Source organism: Hyperoodon ampullatus (assembly GCF_949752795.1).
Source record: "Hyperoodon ampullatus genome assembly, chromosome: 19".
NCBI lineage: Eukaryota > Metazoa > Chordata > Mammalia > Artiodactyla > Ziphiidae > Hyperoodon > Hyperoodon ampullatus.
Window position 1 is genome coordinate 45068405 of NC_136932.1, and position 25459 is coordinate 45093863.

Sequence of the window (25459 nt, forward strand, 5' to 3'; positions counted from 1 at the left end):
ACTGTGATACCTCTTAAACTAGCTGTTGACCAAAGACTTGGTGTTCTTCAGAAACAGAGTTATTGAAGTCACATTCTAATCAAGCTGGTTTTCTCATCACTGAGGAAGTACCTCATTAACCATTCCAACTGTGTTTCATACATATTTGTATTTGAAAGGAATTCAAAGGAAGCGCTTGAGAAATAGTAGGTATCTCACAGAAGTTTTCTATTGCTTGAAATCATGGGCAAGAAAGTTTATTTCGGGCTTCTTAAACCCTGTCATGAGAGCATGGTGTGGCTTTGATGTCGGTAATAAGTATTGCACTATATTCTGGCTTCCTTATTTTACTTTAATGCATGTTACATCTCTCTAAAATATGACTAGATTGACTCTCTGTTTTGGTTCCTAATACCAGCAAGTACTATACACCTCAATTTAAGCTAGACTTTAAAACAAAGTCAAATTATATTGGGACTGCTGATTTGATGGTGTCTGACCTTCTTACAGACCAGCTTCTCAGATGTGAGTGCCCAGGTTATTCATTCTGGTCCTGGACAGTGGAGTGTGTGTGTGACCACACTTGCAGGTCCTTTCTGATCTTCAGCCTTCCAAATGGGAGGACACTTCGTTATAGACACCAGCCTATAAAAGTATCCCTATGGCCTTCAGTGCATCTTGTACTGACATAAGAATCATCTTCTTTATTCTTTACTCTCCTGGATATCTCTATGGCCCTAGTCTTTAGAAGTTCTACTTCATTAACTATCTTTAATGGCCATTTTCCTGTCCTGTTCATCTTGCCTACATACTTACTAGCTGGTCACCAGAATTGGTAGAGTTGATTAAAGATGGCTGCAGATTCTTTGCTATTTCTCCCACTGAGAGATAGTGTCTAATTCCCCTCCCCTTGAACCTGGGCTAGACTTCTTTAATACACCAACAGAGCATGGCAGAAGTGACACTGTGCCAGCTCTGAGCCCAGCCTTTTGGAGTTCTAAGCCCCCATGTGAAAAGACCAACCCTGAGGCCACAATGGACTTTGAGAAGGTCCAATCCATAGACGTTCTAGTTGACTTTCCGCTTGAGCCCCGCTTTCCAGTTTTCCAGGCTAAGACGTCAGACATGTGAGTAAAGCTGCCTGGACCCTGACTACTAGCCCATCTTCTAGCTAAATACCACCTGAGTAGCACTGACTGACCTTTAGCAATGCCATGTAGAGCAGAAGAATTGCCTAGCTAAGCACTGCTTGAATTTCTGACCCATGAAATCATGAAATATAATAAATTAGTAGTTTGTTATTAAGCAATGGATAACCCAAACTGCTGGTTCCATCCCCATCTTCTTTGTCTCTTGTTACTAGGAGAGAATCTAAGCCTTCTCTTACCAGTAACCAAGTGGCAAAATGGTGCCTTTACTTCCTCCTCAAGCCTGTGTTCTTCACGTTTGCTTCTTCCAAAAGCCAGAAGCAGGGCTTTTCTGATTTCGAAGCTCACGTCCATTCTTAGGAAGACTACGAGATTACTTTATCCTGTCTGACAGACACCTCCCAGTATTAATTTTCTCCCAGGGGCAGAAGTGACTGATGGATAATCTGAAGTCCAGTTAATGGATAATGCACCACCACTTTTTGTGATCATAGGACTGTTATCTTAATATTCCTACCTTTATGGACTCATAACATCAATATTACTTGATAGCCTTAACCCCCAATACCCGTACCTTTGCTCCAGCAATTCACAGCTGCTCACCATTCCCTAAATGTCCAGACTCTTACTCCTCTTCTGTTCCTTTTGCCAACGCTTCTGCCTGAAATACTCTTTCCTCCTATTTTCCATCCAACACAAACCCACTAATTCAAGTCCAGCCTGAAAATTAACTTCTGTGAAGCATATCTAAGCCCCACAGTTAGTCATTTCCTCCTCTGTTGTTTCTATAGCATTTTGAATATCTGTAAGCCAAATGACATATCATTATAATTTTTTGGCTTATGGAACTGTCTCTCCTAATACAATGTGAACTATCCAAGGATAAGGGCAGTTTTGCTTAATTTTAATTCCTGGTGCCTAGTACCTAACACATAATAGGTAGTCAATTAGTGTTGAATGAGTGAATGAAGATATAAATGAGAGCAAGTGAATGATTCTGTCTGTTTAACCAAAGGGAAAACCTAAGGTATTACTTCCAGATCTTCGTCACAGGCTAACTTCTGAGCAACAAAAACTATTCTTTTAACCGGCTAAGGAGAAAACATAACTGGCATAGTCCTCACTAGCTGAGAATGCACAGCCAATTAGCTCCAAGTGTTCACATGGTTTTAGTTCACCGCTCTAATCACGCATTCATTCAACTCTTTATCGAGTTCCATCTGCACATAGGGCATTGTGCTAAACACAGAGTGAGATGCAAAGGGAAAATAAGGCAGATTACAGTCTGATAATGGAACATAAAACAAGAACCCAGTGGTAACCCAGAAACAGATCTCGTTAGTGCCACAGGAAACATGCACAGTGACCATCAGGTTTGGAGGGAGGCAGACAGCCTATCAGTAAAGTGATAGAAGAAATACCATGAACTACTGGCTTTTGAAACCAGCTTTGAATGCTAGGGAAGGATATAGGAGAGGGGAGAGGGGCCTTCCAGGATGATGAAACAGCACAGACAAAGGAAGTTAATAGTTGCTTTTGAAAACTGATGAATGAGTCCACTTGGATTGGAGTGTATGGAAAGTGTAAAGAATCTTGCAACAATAAAGCTTGGGAAATTATTGCTTAACACCTACCTAGCCTGGTGTTTTTCAAGGCTGGCAGCACTTCCAGCCTACTTCTCAGCAAATATGACTTGGGTGCTTACGTTTTTTCCAAACATCTTTTACTTAGTTACCTACTTTTATGCTCAGGTATTAAGTAGATTAATAAGAATACATTAATTTTTCAATTCATACTTAATGGTTCCCAAATACCCTAAAATTATGTATTTTATTTTTTAATTGAAGTATAGTTGATTTACAATATTATATTAGTTTCAGGTATACCACATTAGTGATTCAATATTTTTATAGATTATACTTCATTTAAAGTTATTACAAAATAATGGCTATATTTCCCTGTGCTGTATTATATATCCTTTTTACTTATTATACATAGTAGTTTGTATCTCTCAATCCCATACCCCTATCTTACCCACCCCCTTCCCCCACCTCCACTGGTAACCACCAGTTTGTTCTCTATATCTATGAGTGTGTTTCTGTTTTGTTACAAACATTTGTTTATTTTATTTTTTAGATTCCACATATAAGTGATAACATAGAATATTTGTCTTTCTCTAACTTATTTCACTGAGCATAATACCCTCTAGGTTCATCCATGTTGTTGCAAATGGCAGAATTTCATTCTTTTTTATGGCTGAGTAATATTCCATTATATATATATGTATGTATATATATATATATATATGCCACATCTTCTTTATCCATTCATCTGTTGATGGACACTTAGGTTGCTTCCATATCTTGGCTATTGTAAATAATGCTCCTATGAATATTGGGGTGCATGGGTCTTTTTGAGTCAGTGTTTTCTGAATATCCTAAAATTAAATGCACATTCAGAATCTCACACCATATTACTTATAGGTCAAATTTTTCTTAAGAACATCAAGAAGAAATTATATTCTTTAAATAAAAACTACTTAACAATAGGACTCTGGAATATTAAAAAAAAGTCAACAAACATGTATTTAATCATTTAATTAATTAGTTCTCCTTATACATCAGAAATTATTCTATTTACTAAGAAGAAACTAATGTTTATCTCTACATTTTTCTCCTTGTGATTTCTTTTTTTTTTTTTTTTTTGCGGTACGCGGGCCTCTCACCGCTGTGGCCTCTCCCGTTGCGGAGCACAGGCTCCGAACACGCAGGCCCAGCAGCCGTGGTTCACGGGCCGAGCCGCTCCGCGGCATGTGGGATCTTCCCAGACCGGGGCACGAACCCACGTCCCCTGCATCGGCAGGCGGACCCTCAACCACTGCGCCACCAGGGAAGCCCACTCTCCTTGTGATTTCTAATGTTCTGAGCATGTTGACTACTTGCATTTCTTTTTTCTTTTCTTTTGTTTTTTTTTAACTAACAATATGTGAAGTTACTTGACAAGGTAGATGGTTATATATGGTCTGGTGTATGCACTTGTTACAATAGAATGGTAAGCATTCTCCCTTTAGCTACCATTTAAATGCCACTATTCAAGATAACTGTATTATCTGGTAATTAATCTTGCTGAATAAGCAATGTTGTATCTGCGTTTTTGGCAGTGAATTCCATTGAAAAGCATAATCAACACTCTTCATTAAAAAAAAAAATCCACTTTACCTTAGGCCTATAATGCCTTGACATACTGAGGTTTTTTTTATTTTGTTTTTGTTTTCTAAGTCTCTTTTTCCAAGTAAGATGAAAGGGAAGCAAATCATTCATTGGCCTGACTATTGTAATATTAATCTAAGAAAGAAAGAAAAAAGTCATTTGGGGATCTTGTGTTAGAAACACTTCTCTGACTTGCTTTTTTTGTGGGCCAAAGGAATTTCCACTCCTTTGGCACTATTTTAAAGTGTAGAAGTCATAGAAGAAAGGTGACAAAGGATATTACTTTATTATAAGCCATGAGAAAAGTTATGCTTTTTTCTGCAGTTCCCTTCCTAACCACTGTGCCGGGGTATATGTACCAAATGCAGATTCTTAGTTAAGAGGCAGCTGGTTATAGCAGAAATGTAGACCTGAGTTCAAATCATGACTCCACGTGGCATTTATTGGCATTGTGACCTTTAGCAAGCTGCATAGCGTTGTGGTGCACATTAAATAAAATAACGTATAAAGTACCTGGCCCATAGTAGTGTTAAATAGATGTTAGTTCACCTCTGTAGATGTAACTTGTTTTAGCTGTTTGTGGCCTCTAAGGAAACATCAAGGGTATTTTTGCTTTTTATTTCTCATCACAATTCTCATAGGTAGAAAAATCTACCAAAAAAGCTGAAAATAATTTGAATTATCTCTTTTTGGTCAGCTCATTTTATGTATGAGGGAAAGGATATTAAGTTAGTAATAGCTCATAAACATCTAAAAGGGTACTCAACCTTAGTAGTAGTCAAGGCACAGCAAATTAAGACCATGGTGAGATACATACAACACTAGATTGGCAAAAAAGAAAAAGAAAACATCTGATGATTTTAAGTGTTGGCTAGGATTTAGAACAACTGAAACTCTCACTCCTTCCTGGTGAGAGTATAGATTGGGACAACTACTTTAGGAAGTAATTTGGCACTACCTGGTAAACTTGTACCTTTAGTTATTCTGTGACTCTGCATTTCTACTCCTAGGTACCTTAGGTGCACGTTTATCCCATTGACACTCTTGTGCATGTAGACCAAAAGACATTACAAAGAAGTTATAGCAGCATGGTTGATGTCACCAAAAACTGGAACAGTCCAATCTATCTGAGCAGAATGGGTAAACTTTGATATATTCCTATAATGCAGTCTTTTACCCCAGCAAAAAAATGAGTGAACTGTAGCTATAGGTAATAAGTGGATGAATCTTATTAGCATAATATTTAGTTTTTAAAAAACATGTTGGTGTAAAAATAAAATACAGTGTGTGTGTGTGAAAAAAAATTTAAAAAATAATAAACATATTGGGAAGACTGCATAAGTGTAATACAATTTTTAAAGCCCCCAAACAATCAAAACTAAATAATATATTGTTTAACAATATAGACATCATGTAATTTTTGTAATAGTGGAATAAAAAATAATGCAAAGAACCAATATGTAAATTAAAATGAAATTCTAAAAAATATTCAAATAATACAAAATAAGGCAGAAAAGGAGAAACAGAGGTATAAAGGTATAGGGAACAAACAGAAAATAAATGGATTTGGTTCTACCATGTTACTAACTATATCAGTAATTACATTAAATGTTAATGGACTAACCACTACAATTAAAAGGCAAAGATTGTCACAATGGGTAAAATAAAACAAGATCCAACTACATTCTGTCTATAAAAGACATTCTTTAAATTATAAAGAGATTGAAAAATATACCTTGCAAACAGTGAGCATAAGTCTGGAGTAGCTATGTTAATATTAGATAAAGTAGATTTCAAGATAAAATGTCTTACTAGAAGATAAAGTTATCCTGAGAAATAAGAATCAAGTTAAAGGATTTATATTTCCTTCAAAACTTACTATGAGCTATAGTAATAAAGATATAGTACTGGCATAAAGAATGACAAATAGATCAATGGAACAGAATAAAGAACCCAGAAGTAGACCTCACTTACACTGTCATTTGATTTTTTACAAGGAGTCAAGTTATCAAATGGAGAAAGGAAAGTCTTTTCTTTCTTTTTTTTTTTATTTTTATTTTTTTTAATTTTTATTTTTTTATTAGTTTCTGCTTTATAACAAAGTGAATCAGTCATACATATACATCTGTTCCCACATCCCTTCCCTCATGCATCTCCCTCCCTCCCACCCTCCCCATCCCACCCCTCCAGGCGGTCACAAAGCACCGAGCTGATCTCCCTGTGCTCAGCGGCTGCTTCCCACTATCTATCTACCTTACGTTTGGTAGTGTATATATGTCCATGCCTCTCTTTCGCTTTGTCACAGCTTACCCTTCCCCCTCCCCATATCCTCAAGTCCATTCTCAAGTAGGTCTGTGTCTTTATTCCCGTTTTACCCCTAGGTTCTTCATGACATTTTTTTTAAATTCCATATATATGTGTTAGCATACGGTATTTGTCTTTCTCTTTCTGACTTACTTCACTCTGTATGACAGACTCTAGGTCTATCCACCTCATTACAAATAGCTCAGTTTTGTTTCTTTTTATGGCTGAGTAATATTCCATTGTATATATGTGCCACATCTTCTTTATCCATTCATGCGATGATGGACACTTAGGTTGTTTCCAGCTCCGGGCTATTGTGAATAGAGCTGCAATGAACATTTTGGTACATGTCTCTTTTTGAATTATGGTTTTCTCAGGGTATATGCCTAGTAGTGGGATTGCTGGGTCATATGGTAGTTCTATTTTTAGTTTTTTAAGGAACCTCCATACTGTTCTCCATAGTGGCTGTACCAATTCACATTCCCACCAGCAGTGCAAGAGTGTTCCCTTTTCTCCACACCCTCTCCAGCATTTATTGTTTCTAGATTTCTTGATGATGGCCATTCTGACTGATGTGAGATGATATCTCATTGTAGTTTTGATTTGCATTTCTCTAATGATTAATGATGTTGAGCATTCTTTCATGTGTTTGTTGGCAGTCTGTATATCTTCTTTGGAGAAATGCCTATTTAAGTCTTCTGCCCATTTTTGGATTGGGTTGTTTGTTTTTTTGCTATTGAGCTGCATGAGCTGTTTATAAATTTTGGAGATTAATCCTTTGTCAGTTGCTTCATTTGCAAATATTTTCTCCCACTCTGAGGGTTGTCTTTTGATCTTGTTTATGGTTTCCTTTGCTGTGCAAAAGCTTTGAAGTTTCATTAGGTCCCGTGTGTTTATTTTTGTTTTTATTTCCATTTCTCTAGGAGGTGGGTCCAAAAGGATCTTGCTGTGATTTATGTCATAGAGTGTTTTGCCTATGTTTTCCTCTAAGAGTTTGATAGTGTCTGGCCTTACATTTAGGTCTTTAATCCATTTTGAGCTTATTTTTGTGTATGGCGTTAGGGAATGATCTAATCTCATACTTTTACATGTCCCTATCCAGTTTTCCCAGCACCACTTATTGAAGAGGCTGTCCTTTCTCCACTGTATATTCCTGCGTCCTTTATCAAAGATAAGGTGACCATATGTGCGTGGGTTTATCTCTGGGCCTTCTATCCTGTTCCATTGATCTATCTTTCTGTTTTTGTGCCAGTACCACACTGTCTTGATTGCTGTAGCTTTGTAGTATAGTCTGAAGTCAGGGAGCCTGATTCCTCCAGCTCCGTTTTTCGTTCTCAAGATTGCTTTGGCTATTCGGGGTCTTTTGTTTTTCCAAACAAATTGTGAAATTTTTTGTTCTAGTTCTGTGAAAAATGCCAGTGGTAGTTTGATAGGGATTGCATTGAATCTGTAGATTGCTTTGGGTAGTAGAGTCATTGTCACAATATTGATTCTTCCAATCCAGGAGCATGGTATATCTCCCCATCTATTTGTATCATCTTTAATTTCTTTCATCAGTGTCTTATAATTTTCTGCATACAGGTCTTTTGTCTCCTTAGGTAGGTTTATTCCTAGATATTTTATTCTTTTTGTTGCAATGGTAAATGGGAGTGTTTTCTTGATTTCATTTTCAGATTTTTCATCATTAGTGTACAGGAATGCCAGAGATTTCTGTGCATTAATTTTGTATCCTGCTACTTTACCAAATTCATTGATTAGCTCTAGTAGTTTTCTGGTAGCATCTTTAGGATTCTCTATGTATAGTATCATGTCATCTGCAAACAGTGACAGCTTTACTTCTTCTTTTCCAATTTGGATTCCTTTTATTTCCTTTTCTTCTCTGATTGCTGTGGCTAAAACTTCCAAAACTAAGTTGAATAAGAGTGGTGAGAGTGGGCAGCCTTGTCTTGTTCCTGATCTTAGTGGAAATGGTTTCAGTTTTTCACCATTGAGGACAATGTTGGCTGTGGCTTTGTCATATATGGCCTTTATTATAGGAAAGTCTTTTCAATAAATGTGCTTGAAAACTCAGAATCGATATGGGGAAAAAAAAGAGCCTCCACCCCATCTCACACCACATACAAATATTTATTCAGGATAGATCATAGACCTTAAACATAAAACCATAAAGGTTTTAATAAGAAAATATTATAGAGTGTCTTTGTGACTAAAGGGTAGGCAAAGGTTTCTGAAGACATAGAAAACAGTAACTATAGGAGAAAAAAATTTCCAATTCGACTTCAATTACAACTCTCACACATTGTTGATAAGCATGTAAAGTGGTATAAGCACTTTGGAAGCCCTGGTAATTTTCTCTAAAATTACACATGCATGTGTTCCATGACCTAAAAAAAAACAAAAGCACATGTCCACCAAAAAAACGGCAAAGAATGCTCATGTAAAAGTTTTATTCATAATAGACAAAAACTCAAACATCCTGGGTATATATATCAATAGGAGATGAATAAACAAACTGTGGTATATTCATACAATGGAATCCTCAGGTATAAAAAGGAAGGAACTCCTTTTACATACAACAACATAGGTGAATCTCAAAAAACATAGGTGAAAGAAGCCACACACAAAAGAGTACATAATGTATGATTCTATTTATGTGAACAGGGAAACCATTTAAATGGAGTCATATGCTATATACTAATTTTTGGTGGAAAAAAATTGTGGTGGAAGAAAAGTAACAGTGGCTGCCTCTAGGTTGTGGGTGGTGCCAGGTATTAAATGAGAGAAATTTCTGAGCTGATAGAAATGTTGCATTTCTTGGTAAAAGTTTCACAGATACATACATTTGTCAAAACTCATTGAATGGTGCACTTAAGATTTGTGCATTTATTTCATTGTATATACAGTTTACCTTAAAAGAAAAAGAGAACTGTAATACTTAATTCTAATTATGTGCATTTAAAGGCAAGTACACTGTAAACTACTTTGAAATGCAACAAAAGAATAAGATGGATTGATCAGTGAGGCAGAAAGATTAATAGAGAAGTGATAACGCAAATATAAAAAATGTTACTGGTAGAATCCAGATAGTGGATACACAGGTTCACTATAAGATGTTTCAGCTTTTCTGTATGTATGAAATTTTTTATAGTAGAATGAAAGCAAGAAAATTATAAACTTAAAATTCAAGATAGTGGGACTTCCCTGGTGGTCCAGTGGTTAAGACTCTGCGCTCCCAATGCAGGGGGCCCAGGTTCAATCCCTGGTCAGGGAATTAGATCCCGCATGCCATAACTAAAGATCCTGCATGCCACAACATAAGATCCCGCATGGGGCAACGAAGATCCCACGTGCTGCAACTAAGACCCGGTGCAGCCAAATAAATAAATAAATATTTTTTAAAAATTCAAGATAGTACTCACATCTTGGGAGAAGGATAAGAATGGGAGATAGGAAATAAGCACACAGGTAAATGCAAAGGTATTGGTACTATTCTAGCTTTTAAGTAGAATGTTGTTCCCAGGTATTCATTTTATTATTGTGCCTCATAATTTACATATATTTTAAATATATCTATTGTCATATAATTTTTCATACAATTAAAAAGTGAGAAGAATACATCAGAAGTAGAAATCTACTAACCACTGATAACAATAATGAAGCATTATTTGTTAAATGAGATTCCAGGAAATCATTTCTATTTATTACAGTTCCCTTGGGCTCCAAAATCTAACACTTATCTTTGCTTATGAGTCTTCTCATTTTCATTCTTGCAAACTTTCCAGGTTCTGACTATTGACTGTAGAGACGATCGGTTCTTTTCATTTTAGCACCATTCTTTTCACTTCCTAAAGGGCATACTTCTGAACCTAAAACTTCCCCTGTAGGCAGAGTGTAATATACCATGACACCTCCCCTTTCCTCCCTCCGAGGGTAGGATCTTTGCTGTCTTCTTCCCTTTGTGCAAGATAATGGGCATACCTGAAATCAGTAATGAAAATAAAAAGTTATAGAGCTGGCTGTGGCTGCCCAGGAATGGAGGTAGAATGATGTAGAGGTGAATGGGGATGGTTCCATAAACTCGAAAATGTAGGTGACTTATCAGCAGACAGTACACGTATTGTTTGAGATTGTTTTTCTCCTCCTATTTTTGTGATTGCCAAATAGGGCAAAAGTGACCAGAGTGCAAATATAAAATGTCAGAGAGCAAACTTAAAGAAAAAATTAGCACCTCACTATCATTAATTCTCTCATCTTTTCTCACTTTTCCTTCATGTTGCTATTCTTGTCTCCATGAAGATCTGTATAGTATCTTAACATATAATAATTCCTAACCTAGGTTAGGGAGGGGTGAATGATATGCTTTTTCAATGCGTTGGGAGGCAGTATTTTATCAGTTTTAATTCTAGCTTTACTACATGAGTTTCCTTGAGCAACTTCTTTCCTTTCTGTGAATTTCAGTTTCTGTAAAATATTCATATTTCATTGAGCCTAAATTGCCATAAGTATAACACCCTCAGTTATTTTATGTGCCACTAAAAAAAATAAATATTGCAATTAAACTATGATTCAATGCTTTTTAGTCACATTGATTGTAAATTTATCCCAATTTATATGTATGTGTCAGAATCAGTGAAACTAGGGCACCGTCAACCTTCTGAGTTTATAAGGAATAAGTTGGACAATATACTTAAAGTGTTGAGCAAGGCACCTGGCATCTTATAAATACTCAATAAGTAGTAGCCATTAAGGTAATGGTGACGTGATCATGAACACTTTGCAAAATGGTGTTCATTGTTTAGGTTGTTCTTTGGGGATCAGAATCATTAATAGACCATCTTGATGAGATTTGTTGGTGAAAGTCAGAATACCCACTCATTTTAATTTTAAGTAATATAACAGTAACATAGCATCTTCAGTTGGTTTTCAGAGGTAATTCTTTTAATTATGAGCACTTTGTTATTAAAAAAAATTTGTAGACTATTGTGAAAGTTTCCTCCAGGAATAAATTATGTTGATATATATCAACTCCCTGGGTTGGTTGAAGTCACTTTTTATGGAGAGAATTTAGTTTTAAGTACACAGCATCAATGAGATATTCCTACATGTAAAGCTTAGTAAAATTACATTGTTGGTATTATGATATGAGACCTCAGGTTTTAAATTATTTTTTTCTCATTTTCCTGTCTATACAGGAGGCAGACAGTGGGGAGGAGGAATGCCGATCACAGCCCAGGAGGTATGTTTGTTCATTACATCCTATAGTATTTCTGTAGTTAATGTGTTTTCTCTAATTCTTTCTCAGTCTTGTCAGATTAGTTTATCCTTGTTTTCCAAGATGCTTAGTTGGTCTCTCAAAATGGAATTACTTTAAGAATCCAGTTACTGGGCCTTCCCTGGTGGCACAGTGGTTGAGAATCTGCCTGCCAATGTAGGGGACATGGGTTTGAGCCCTGGTCCGGGAAGATCCCACATGCCGCAGAGCAACTAAGCCCATGTGCCACAACTACTGAGCCTGCGCTTTAGAGCCTGTGAGCCACAACTACTGAGCCTGCCTGCTGCAACTACTGAAGCCCACGTGCCTAGAGTCGGTGCTCCGCAGCAAGAGAATGCACCACAATGAGAAGCCCACGCACTGCAACGAGGAGTAGGCCCCGCTCACCCATGCCCAGCAACGAAGACCCAATGCAGCCAAAAAAAAAAAAAAAAAAAAAAATTAAGAATCCAGTTACTGACTCAGAAAGATTTTAAATGGTAGACTGCATTATGTTGTGCACCTGAAATTAATATTATGTTGTATGTCAGTTATACCTCAGTAAATAAAGTAACTAATTACTTTAATTAAGTGGTAGATTTCTCTTTTTTTAATGCAGAAAGGCCAGTATTGGCCCAGCTTTGACCCAAGTCTCTAGAACTGTCTTGGGTAATAAAAAAGCAAATTTTCCTTACCTTTTAGGAAAATGTCAACTAAGGAACATTTCAGCCTTCGGTTTTATACTTATTTTTGTCATTCATTTTGATAGGTTTTGGCAATTTGTACAGATTGGTTAATATTTCACTTCCTCAATACAAAGAATATACTAAGTAACTTACCCAATCTTTTAAAATACAGTGAACCTTTTTTTCTCCCTCTTATGGAATAGTGGGCACATTATAAGGATACCAATACCTGCTGCCATTAAAAGAAAAAAATTGTGAGAGACATCTAGGACATATATAATAACATTTCTGTTATCTTCTTTAAAATTTTTTATGGTAATATTAAAGCTTCAATAGTTCAGAATTCACTGAAATCCTTAGAACTTTGAAAGTCTGTAATAGCAATGTCAATGTTGTATGCAACAAAATATATTATATGATATTTTAATTTCTCAAGATTGCATGGAATTCAACTTTCCTGTTATAAACATTATTATACTGTGACACAACAGGGTACATCTTTTGTAAGAAATAAGTGCCTTTTAAAAATATTTGTTTAAATGTCTGTGAAATAAAATGTTTTTTTTTTTAATCAACTCCCTCCCACAAGAAATAGTCCTGGTAAGTTCTAGACGGTCATTTAAATGCTACCAAATTTGTGTCCTCTGAACTCAATCACAAGAGCTATTCTAGTTGATAGTGAGAACAGATACAATAAACGTGTTCATTGTGGAGAAGCTGGCTAAAGGGCGTGCTTCCTTAATGATAAATTATCGTGTCTTTGTTGATATATATATACCTTACTTGTGTAAACCACAACTTAATATAAAAATAGTTTCTTTTCATCAGTGACTGAGGTTATTGGCAATATTTTTCCTGCCTTACCACAAAAATTTAGGCTTAATTTCTCACTGTCTCTTAGGGAAGATCTGACAGTGAAGTGTCATTCTTTTGCATAGGACTAAGAGACAGAAACCTAGAAGAAATTTTAGCTCACTGTTTACCAGAGACATCATAACCTTATTCCCATTAGAATGAAAAAGGATTCCAAAGGATTCTTAAATTTTCTATTAGGCCAGATTTAAAGATCTCTGGGTTAATTTCTTTATGCATCTACTGGGATAAATCCCCCAAAATTACATAATGATGAGGCAATGCAAGTCTGTTTTCTTATTCACAGCACTGAATTGTCAAACCATTAAGAACCATAAAAACAGTATATCATTGAAACTAATACCAATTCCAGGTAATAAAAAAAATGTTGCATTAATCTCTTATTTTAACCAAATATCATTTATTGGGAAAGTCATAAGTTAAAAGTAATCTTTTAGTATAATTAGCTCAAACTATGCTGCCTTTAAAAACCAGTGTTCACAGGCAAAAACAATAACAAAAATAGATAAATTAGACTGCATCAAAATTTAAAACTTCTGTGCATCAAAGGATACAACAACAGAGTGAAAAGGCAACCCACAGAATGGGAGAAGATATTTGCAAATCATGTAGCTAATAAGGGATTAATATCCAGAATATAAAAAGAACTCTTTTACAACTCAGCAAGAAAAAAACAAACAACCTGTCTTAGTCAGCTTGGGCTCCTATAACAAAATACCATAGATTGAGTGGCTTAAATTTCAGACATTTGTTTCTCACGGTTCTGGAAGCTAGTAGTCCAAGATCAATGTGCTGGCAGATTTGCTTCCTGATGAGAACCCTCTTCCTGGCTTGTAGACAGCTGCTTTCTTGCTGAATCCTCACATGGCTATAAGAGAGAGGGTGCTCTGTTCTCTTCCTCTTCTTGAATGTACACTAATCCTATCATGTTGGCCACACCCTCGTGACATCATCTAACCCTAATTTCCTCCCAAAGGCTCCCTCCCATCTCCAAATATCATCACATTGGAGGTTGGCTTCAGCGGACAGATTTGGGGGGCACATAAACATTTAGTCCATAACATTCCACCCATGCCCCCCCAAATTCATCTCCTTCTCACATACAAAATATATTCATCACATCCCAACAGCCCCAAAGGTCTTAACTCATTCTAGCATCGACTCTATAAAGTCCAAAGTCTTATCTAAATATCATCTAAATGGGCTTCCCTGGTGGCTCAGTGGTTGAGAGTCCGCCTGCCGATGCAGGGGACACGGGTTCGTGCCCTGGTCCGGGAAGATCCCATATGCCGCGGAGCGGCTGGGCCCGTGAGCCATGGCTGCTGAGCCTGCATGTCCGGAACCTGTGTTCCGCAACGGGAGAGGCCACAACAGTGAGAGGCCTGCGTAACGCAAAAAAAAAAAAATATATATATATATATATATATATATATATCCTTAAATATCATCTAAATAAGATATGGGTGAGACTTGAGGCAAAATTCCTCTCCAGCTATGAACCTGTGGAATCAGATTAATTATACACTTTAAAATACAATGGTAGGACAGGCATAGGCTAGACATTCCCATTCCAAAAGGGAGAAATAGAAAGGAAAGAAAAGATGACAGGGCCCAAGTAAGTCCAAAACTTAGTGAGACAAATCCCATTAGATCTTAAGGCTCAAGAATAATCCTCTTTGGTTTGATACTGTGCCTTCTAAACCCAGTGGGGAAGTAGTCCTGCCTTCAGGACTCACTGGAGTGGTGGTGTCATCTCCAGGGATCACCTGAGCAGCCCTGCACTTCTGGCTCCCTTGGAGTACCACCCATGCAGTGTTCTGCAAGGGCCCACCTACCTGGCACCTTTGAAACTGACGTGGAGGCAGCCTTGCCTGTCAACCTCGCACTCTTGGCGTGTGGTGGGAGTAGCAGCCTTGACGATCTCTGAATCTTTTTGGGGTACTCTTTCCTTTTCTTGGAGAATGTTCATGTTCACAACCTCCCTTCATTCTGTCTCATTTTCTGTTTCTGATCTTCATTGAGATTCCATGGATGTTACAATGATGGAAGAATTAGCTGCTCTTTACAAAAAAAAAGAGTAATCTAGTAACAAGCACGCTAAAATTAAGAATTCAAAGAGGTAATGAATTGAGAGTGAATATTGCTAGAAAGCAAAATTAGTAAGTTAGAAACTAAACTTCACAGAATTAAAAAGTGAAAATTAAAACACGTTTTAGCCATTGTGTTAGCAAAGATTTAGATTATTAGTATCCAAAAAAATAGCATTTTCTGCCTTATAATTTGGTACAACCTTTTTAGAGTGTAAGTTAGCAGTATCAATTAAAATTCAAAATATTCTGGATTTGGACCCAGAACTTCCACTTTTAGAAGTCAATCCAGAACAAAGAGATGGACCCAAGAGTATTTGTTGCAACATTTTTTTTAAACTTGGAAACATCCCAAATGTTGATTAATAAAGAAATAACTAACCAATATTTCTATTGTGTATAGTACTCAAAATGTTTAATAAATGTTAATGTGTGGGAAAAAATTAGAAATTACCATATGATCCAGCAATTCCCTTTCTGAGTATATACTCAAAATAACTAAAAGCAGGGTCTTGAGAAATTTGTGCACCCATGTTCATAGCAACATTATTTTCCCAAGGGTAGAAGCAACCCAAGTATCCATAGACAGATAAATGGATAAACAACATGTAATATATATGTATAATGGAATATTATTCAGGCTTAAAAAAGTAGGAAATCCTGCAATTTATGATGAACCTTGAGGACATTATGCTAAGTGAAAAAAGGCAGTCCCAGAAGGATACATATTGTATGATTCCACTTATATGAGGTACCTACTGTAGTCGAATTCTCAGAGAAGGGAAGTAGGATGTTGGTTGCCAGGGGATAGGGGAGGATGGATAGGGAGTTATTTAATGGGTACAGAGTTTCATTTTTGGAAGAGAAAAAAGTTCTAGAGATGGATGGTAGTGATAATTGAACAACGAACAACAGTGTGAATTACTTCATGCTTTGTACACTTAAAAATAGTTATTTAAGAGGGCAAATTTTATGTTATATGTATTTTACTATAATTAAAAAACAAATGATCTATTCATGTCACACCAGCCCCTTTTTATGATATCTAATTCTGGCGCTGCTTTGTTGTTCCCAGGAGATAAGCATTAAAAAAGCCATAATTATAGAACTAAAAATCAGGTTGTGTATTATTACCTTTTTGATAAAAATATAAATGGATGAAATTCAGTTCCAGTCTTTTCCCTTTCTTTTCTTTATAAATTTATTTATTTATTTATTTATTTATTTATTTTTGGCTGCGTTGCGTCTTAGTTGCTGCACACAGGCTTTCTCTAGTTGTAGCGAGCAGGGGCTACTCTTTGTTGCGGTGCCCGGGCTTCTCATTGCAGTGGCTTCTCTTGTTGCAGAGTATGGGCTCTAGGCATGTGGGCTTCAGTAGTTGTGGCACATGGGCTCAGTAGTTGTGGCTGACGGGCTCTAGAGCACAGGCTCAGTAGTTGTGGCTGACGGGCTTAGTTGCTCCATGGCATGTGGGATCTTCCTGGACCAGGGCCTGAACCCATGTCCCCTGCATTGGCAGGCAGATTCTTAACCACTGTGCCACCAGGGAAGTCCCTCCAGTCTTTTTTTTGCATATTTATGAACTGATAGCTTTACGTCTTCTTGTGTCATAACCCACTTTGCTGACTGGGGAACAGCCAGGAAGGTAACTATAAAACGAAACCATATAACACACCAATATTCAAACATTTTGATTTATAAATGGCTATCTCATATGAGTCAACCTAATAAAATTGCAAGATAATAAATAAAAGTGAGCAAAAGAAAGATGCCATTGAAATAAATATTGAAATCCCAAGACATCTTTTTTGAGGTGCCTAGTTGTGGAAGGAAACAAAGTACCTTAGATCTAAATTTAGAAAATATTTTAATTATAGTAGAATTCTCACATTTCTGTATATATCAACTCTAAGTTAAGAACTGTATAAAGTAAAGAGAAGGAATAACCTTTAGGAAATTGTCTTTTGGGTCACCAATTTATAGTATTGTACAATAATATAGTTTCAAACATCTCAAAGAAATCCCACCCACCGCCTGTACTACTTTTTTTTAGACAAATGAATGTTTAAGCCACTCAGGACAGTTTTTATGTTTTCTCCCTTCAACTCAAGCAACATGTATAATATTTGTTACTATTTTTAATTACTGTGAATGTGTAGTTATTTTTCATGTTTAGCCCTAAACCCCTCCTGTTTTTAAACGTAATTTCTTCCTCTTCAGTTTTTCATAGACATAAAGAATTACTTACCGTCAACTGAAAAAGTTCTGCACCTTTGAAAACGTGTTATTTTCTCTTAAGTACTTCAAACCTAACAATGAAAGTTTTGTTGCAGGTGGGGAAGAGAGAGAGCAAGCAGTGTGGGCCAGAGGAGTATCAGAAAATATCCTGGGAAGAGTTGGGTCTTGAACGAATGGGATTAGATAGGAGAATAGAAGAAGAGCATTCCAAATATAGGAGGATGGGGAGAGTGGGAGGATATCCCCAGAAGTCTGGAAGTAGGTGCTAATGTGTTCCAGGGACAATAAGAAGATAATTGTCTATATCTTAAGAGCAGAGAAGTTCTGATTTGATAGATCTTTGTCTAGAAGAATGGCATGAATGCCAGAAAAGAGTCTGTCAGTGTTATGCAGTATGAGAGGAGGCAGGAAAATGACTCAGGAAGCTGTTGCAGGCAAATGGCTAGAGGTGGGCAATCACCTCCAACTGACAGCAGCATGAGGACAGTGACTGTGTCTTTTATCTCAGTATCCACAGCAATTAGCTTGTAGTTGCCACTCAGTAAATGCTTGTTGAATGAATGAATGAATGAAAGAGAATAGAATATTGGTTGATATCTTTACTAGAAATGATATAGTTGAAAAAGAGAACTTCTGTGAACACATATGAAGAGTTCACCTTTGAGCATGTGAAGTAACAGGGCAGTAGTCAAGTGGAAACAGCTCGAAGACAGCTGAAAGAAAACATGGAATCAGGGCATGTCTTTGTGTAACATATAATTTCACAATGGTACTGTGTTACTAATGCATTCATTTCGTGGCCAACTCTTTCTTCCAGATCTCTCTTTAGTACCTCGTCAAGTTCTCTTTCCCTTGCGTTTGCTCTGTTTATTTTTTTAGTTTTGAGATATGACTTCATTTAATTTCAGCCTATTTAGTGAAATAATTTTTGTATGGATTTAAATATCATAATGACAGTAAATACTACATTGCCCATCTTTAGGCTGTGGAAGGAAAACAGATGTACTTCTACCTGAGTATATGTTCTAGTTAAAGAATTTGTTAACCTAGAGAATAAGAGTATTCTACTTAACATTAAAAAAAAAGTGGTAAAGAGGAAGAGTCTGCTGTAAATATGAACTGATAATTTATCCTCATATGTATATTTTTTAATTTTGAAGCAATCTCATAGAAAAATTGCGGATACAGTACAAGGAACTTTTTTTTCTGAGCCATTTCATAGTAATATGCCCCCCTCACCTCACTTTTCTATTTTAAGAAACAGAATGATGATATTAATATTTCATGGAGAAGCCCTTTATTGAACTTATAGCAGAATATATGTGTGTATGTGATTCATTGATTTACAAAAGTAGAGCTTTCCATGTATTTAAAAACTGTCCCTAACTGATGATAGTGAAGCTCTTCATCTTTTGCTTTTGGCCCTCCTGAAGTCTGAATCTCCACCTCCCACCATATGGGTTACTATTCTGATCCAGAGAACTTTCAGCTGTTTATAAATATTTTGATGTGGCCACCAGGGGATGTAGTGAGCTATCCTCTCATCCTCTTGAGTTCTGCCACTGTATGGAGTAGCCCCTTTAAATTGGTAAGTGCACACTTTGAAAGGTTCTTTTCCTAGCCACTCAACAGGAGTAAGAATTTTCACTTCCCTGAAGTACTCTGTGTTTCTGAAGAATGTATTCGCAGATTCTATTTTATATTTATCTGACATGTTCTGCTTCTGGTAGCTACAGTAGGCATTCCTCTTAAATCTGACTTGAAAAGCAAACTAATTATTGCATACATAATGAAATTAGGTATATCTTTTAAAGCTAGGTAAATAATTTTACTTGGTTTTTTTCTTTTAATAATTTTACGTTTTTTCCCCCCAGATGTTATTCTTAAGGGTATTAAAAAAAAAAAAAAAAGAAAGAAAGCAATTTCCCCTCAATTCTTGACTTTGCCACAGTAAGTTTTTGAAAAGTTGTTTTTTTATAGTATAAAACTCCAGAGACTAATAAAGTGTCAAATACTTATTACTGCTGGGAGAGGAATCTGGGAAGATAGTGAAGTAGGAAGCACCAGGAATCTGGCTCTCCATCTCGACAACAAATTGAACTGGCAGAATCTGTCTGAGGTAACTATTTTTGAACTCTGGAGTCTGTTGAAGGCCTGCAACTACTAGGGGAAGAACTGGAGGGTAAATTGTGGTCAATTTCAGCTCTTAGCTCTTAGTAGCTATCCATCCCTCCCCCTCAGCCACATGGTAGGCAGCTGTGTACATGTTCCTGGTGTAGCTTGCACACAGCTCATATAAGATGGGGTGGGCAAAAAAGACCCTGTCCTCCAGATATCAGGGATCTGTGACCTGATAGCTGAGTGCCACTTCTGAGCATAGAGGTGCAGACAAAGGGGCAGGCAGCCAGTGTTGCTGCATCTCCCCCCTTTGTTGCAAGCCCCTCTTCCTCATGCTGAAGTGACATCCAGGGATTTAAAGGGCTAGCACCCTTTTTTTCTCCCCCTTCACTTTTTGCCTTTCCACCTTTTGGGAGTCAGACATTAAAGAGAGGACTTCAAAAACAGCTCATATAGGGGGAAGATTAGAATATGTCCACATATGCCTAGGGAAAGGCTCAGAAAAGACCTGAGAAGACCTTAAGCTTATATCTCAGACTGATCCTTGGCACAGAGATGGCCTACAGCAATCAGAAAAACAAAAATAACAAAAAAATAGTAAACCCCAGGGAAGGTGGAGAATCTGATTTCCAAAGTTACCACATTATTAGATTCACACTAATACCACATTATTAGTGTTCAACAAAAAAAATCACAAGGCATACAAAAAACAGTAAAGTATGACCCATTCAAAAGAAAAAAATAGCAGAAACTGTCCCTGAAAAAGACCTAATGGCAGATATACTATACAAAGACTTTAAAACAACCATCTTAAAGATGTTTAAAGAGCTAAAGGAAAACATGGAGGAAGTTATGAAAATGCTGTGTGAACAAAATGGAAATGTCAATAAAGAGATAGAAAATCTAAAAAGAAACCAAAAAAGAGCTTCTGGAGCTGAAAAGTACAGTAACTAAAATTAAAAATTCGCTGGATGGATTCAGAGGCAGATTTGAGCAGGCAAGAGAAAAGATCATCAAACTTGAAGATAGGACAATGGAAATTATCAAGTCTGAGGAACAGAAAGAAAAAGGACTGAATAAAAGCAAGCAGAACTTAAGGGACTTATGGGACATCATCAAGAGGACCAACATACATATCATGGGAGACCTGGAAGGATGAGAGAGAAAGAGCCAGAGCAAATATTTAAAGAAATAATGACTAAAAACTTCTCAAATTTGGGTGTTCCCTGGTGGCCTAGTGGTTAGGATTCCAGGCTCTCACTGAGGTGGCCCAGGTTCAGTCCCTGGTTTGGGAACTGAGATCCCTCAAGCCATGTGGCACAGCCAAAAATCAACAAGAACAACAACAACAAAAACCTTCCCAAATTTGTTGAAAGACACAGTATAAATATCCAAGAAGCTCAACGAACTCCAAGTAAGATAAACTCAAAGAGACCCACACTGAGACACATTATAATAAAACTTTCAAAAGACAAAGACAAAGAAAGAATCTTGAAAGCATCAAGAAAGAAGTGCATCATCACATACAAGGGATCCCCAAGAAGAATATCAGCAGATTTCTCATCAGAAATCTGGAGGCCAAAAGTTTTCTTATCAGAAACTTTGGAGGCCAAAAGACAATGGGCCAATATATTCAAAGTTCTAAAAGAAAAAAACAGTCAACCAAGAATCCTATATCTGGCAAAACTGCCCTTCAAAAGAGAAAGAGAAGTTAAGATATTCCAAATGAATAAAAGCGGAGGGAGTTTATGACCACTAGACTTGCCCTGCAGGAAATACCCAAGGGCTTCCTGCAAGGTAAAATGAAAGGACATCAGATAGTATAACTCAAAGCCATATTGAGATATAAAGATCTCAGTAAAGGTAAATACATGGACAATTATAAAAGCTAGTATTATTGTAACCTTGGTTTGTAACTGCACTTTTTGTTTTCTGCGTGATTTAAGAGACTAATACATTTAAACTAAAAAACCCCCAATGATTAGTGTAACAGCTAGTGTTACTGTAACTCTGGTTTATAACTCCAAATCTTGTTTTATACATAATTTAAGAGAGTAATGCATTTAAAAGAATTATTAGTTTATGTTTTGGGACACAATGAATAATGGTGTTGTGACATCAGAAACTGAAAGGAGTGGAGACAGAGCTGTAAAGGAACAGAGTTTTTGTATGTTATCGAAGCTAAGCTGGTATAAATTGAATTCACAGTGTTAAAACTTTAGGTTGTTAAGTGTAATCCCATGATAACCACAAAGAAATTAGCTATAGAACATACACAAAAGGAAATGAGAAAGGAATTTAAACATTTCATTACAAAAACTCAACAAAACACAAAAGAAGACAGTAATGCGGGAAATAAGGGACAAAAAAAGCTTTAAGGCGTGTGTAAAATAAATAGCACAATGAGAGAAGCAAGTCCTTTCTTATCAGTAATTACTTTAAGTGTAAATGAGTCCATGAAACTCTTCAAACAAAAGACAGAGATTGACATAAGGGATAAAAAATACATGACCCAACTACAAGAGACTCATTTGACATCCAGAGACACAATCAGGTTGAAAGTAAAAGGATGGAAAAAGATATTCTATGCAAACAGTAACCAGAAGAGAACAGGGGTGACTGTACTAATTATCAGATAAAGTAGACTTCAAATCAAAAAGGTTACAAGAGACAAAGAGGGATGTTCTGTATTAACAAAACATTTGATGCAGCAAGAAAATATAACAGTTATAAACATTTATGCACTTAATGACAAACCATCAAAATGTATGAAGCAAAAACAGAATGGAAGGGAGAAATAGACAGTTCTATAATAATAGTTGGAGACTTCATTACCACACTAAAAATAATGTATAGAACAATCATACAAAAGATAAGTAAGGAAATAGAAGACAACACAGTAAACCAACTAGATCTAACAGACATATACAGAACACTACCCAACAACAGTAGAATACACATTCTTCTCAAGTGCACATGGGACATTTTCCAAGATGGACCATATGTTAGGCTGCAAATTAAGTCTCAATAGATTTTAAAAGATAGATCTCATACAGAGTGTTTTCTAAGATCACAATGGAATGCAGTTAGAAATCAGTAACAAAAGGAAAACGGGAAAATTCACAAAATTATGGAAATTAAACAACACGCTTTTAAACAACCAGTGCATGAAAGAAGAAGTTACAAGGGAAATTAGAAAATACTTAGAGTCAAATGAAAACAGCACAGCACACCAAAATTTACAGGACACACACAGCAAGAGCAGTGCTAAGGGGGAAATTTATAGCTAAAAATTCTTACATTGAAAAATAAGAAGGATCTCAAATCAACAAACCAACCTTACACCTGAAGGAACTAGAAAAAGAAGAACAAACCAAACCCAAAGCTAACAGAACAAAGGAAATAATAAAGATTAGAGCAGAGATAAATGAAGTTGAGACTAGAAAATCAGTAGAGATAATCGATGAAACAGAAAGTTCATTCTCCAAAAAGATCAACAAAACTGACAAATTCTGGTGCTAGATGGACTAAGATAAAAATGAGAGAAGGGCCTCCCTGGTGGCGCAGTGGTTGAGAGTCCGCCTGCCGATGCAGGGGATACGGGTTCGTGCCCCGGTTTGGGAGGATCCCATATGCCGCGGAGCGGCTGGGCCCGTGAGCCATGGCCGCTGAGCCTGCGCATCCGGAGCCTGTGCTCCGCAACGGGAGAGACCACAACAGTGAGAGGCCCGCGTACCGCAAAAAAAAAAAAAAAAAAAAAAAAAAAAAAAAAAAAAAAAAAAATGAGAGAAGACTAAACTTACTAAAATCAGGACTTCCCTGGCAGCCCAGCGGTTAAGATTCCGCGCTTCCAACGCAGGGGACGCGGGTTCTATCCCTGGTCAGGGAACTAAGATCCCACATGCCACGCAGCCAAAAAATAAAATTAAAAAAAAATTACTGGGGCTTCCCTGGTGGTGCAGTGGTTAAGAATCCACCTGCCAATGCAGGGGACATGGGTTCGAACCCTGGTCTGGGAAGATCCCACATGCCGCGGAGCAACTAAGCCCGTGTGCCACAACTACTGAGCCTGCTGCGCTCTAGAGCCTGTGAGCCACAACTACTGAAGCCCATGCACCTAGAGTCCATGCTCTGCAACAACAGAAACCACAATGAGAAGCCTGCTCACTGCAACTAGAGAAAGCCTGTCTGCAGCAACAAAGACCCAGCGCAGCCAAAAATAAATAATTTAATTAAATTATTTTAAAAATTTACTAAAATCAGCAATAAAAATGGGGACATTACTGCTGATTCTACAGAAATAAAAAGGATTATAAAAGTGAACTATGAACAATTGTACACCAACAAATTGGATCATCTAGATGAAATGGACAAATTCCTAGGTTGTCCTTAAATAAAATTGATACTTTAAAAAAAACTGTATTAAGGAATAATTGACAAATATACAATAACATTTTATAGGTTAAGCTTGAGTCCTCAAACAGGAAGGTTAAAAATGTAAAATTATGCCTCTAGCAAAATAAAAAGTTCTCAGTAATTAACAAGTATTTGTGTATTAACTACTAAAACCAAGGAGACATCTCCCTATAAGAACTAGATAGTGCTGTAAGTTATAAGATCTAACAATTAAATAACTGATAATAGCAATGAATTTTTTATTTTAACCACAATCCAATATGTTTCTGTACCTTTCTGAGTTAAAAGAAAACGTCTACTTTCAGTAATCACAAAGTGCTATGCAAATATTCTTTTTTAAGTTTATCCTTTTAAAAAGACATTGTCAGTGAGCTGCAAGAGAGAAAGCCACAGGTATGACCATCATCTCCAGTGCTCTGTATGTGGGTACAATACCTCCATGGCACCCACATGACAATCCAGATGTACTTTTTCAGCCATGTGTGTTGCAACTTCTTGCATCAGTCTGTCCATCCCATCAAGGTCCAAAAAACCCAGGCCAAAGACCCCAACCCAGGCCTCAGAGATTTTGAAGCCAATGTCATAAGACTGCTGGACAAAACAATTATTGGTTTTCCAATGGAAGTAAACCAAATTAGTGCGCCCTTTTATTATCAGGTAGGCCTTTGTATGGTGAGTTAATAGAACACAGCTACAGTGCCCATCACAGTGGAGGCTGTTACCTCCAAAGCCTTCTTTGCTTGGCTCTTTCTGACCACAGCCCTGTGTGGAAACAGTTTGAGATTGATGAGTGAATCCTTTGAACTAAAGACTATGCAATGGGGATGCCTCCTAGAGGTGGAGAAGTATTTTTCTCATGTCTTATAAGGAAGGTCTTGAGACCTATTAAGCTCACGGATCCTAAATAAATCAAAAGTATTAGAGGGCTACTCCATAGATGTATATAACCTTTCATGACTCACTAAATTGTGGCACTTGAGGGAGCACCTTCAACATTTCCTTTCTTTATGTATGCAGACCAGGTGAAAGGAGCCAACCCTGGGAAGGCTCTGGGCTTTGGGCTATCACTTTTTGCCAAGACCACCAAAAGAACCTTCCTGAGTGCTGAACTGGCCTTCAGCCCTCAGGGCCGGGGGCAGCAGTGCTCCAG

General features: G+C 37.0%; 1 protein-coding gene across 2 annotated transcripts in view; it reads left to right on the plus strand.

The window, feature by feature from the left end:
* The window catches only part of SSH2 (slingshot protein phosphatase 2), a gene marked incomplete at both ends in the record, with an annotated part of 245032 nt that overhangs the window by 92501 nt on the left and 127072 nt on the right, over nt 1–25459 (plus strand). For both annotated transcript variants that reach the window (XM_079725457.1, XM_079725459.1), the window contains one exon: nt 11833–11876. In XM_079725457.1, the coding sequence (XP_079581583.1) occupies nt 11833–11876 (44 nt within the window). The remainder of the gene's footprint in view (nt 1–11832; nt 11877–25459) is intronic.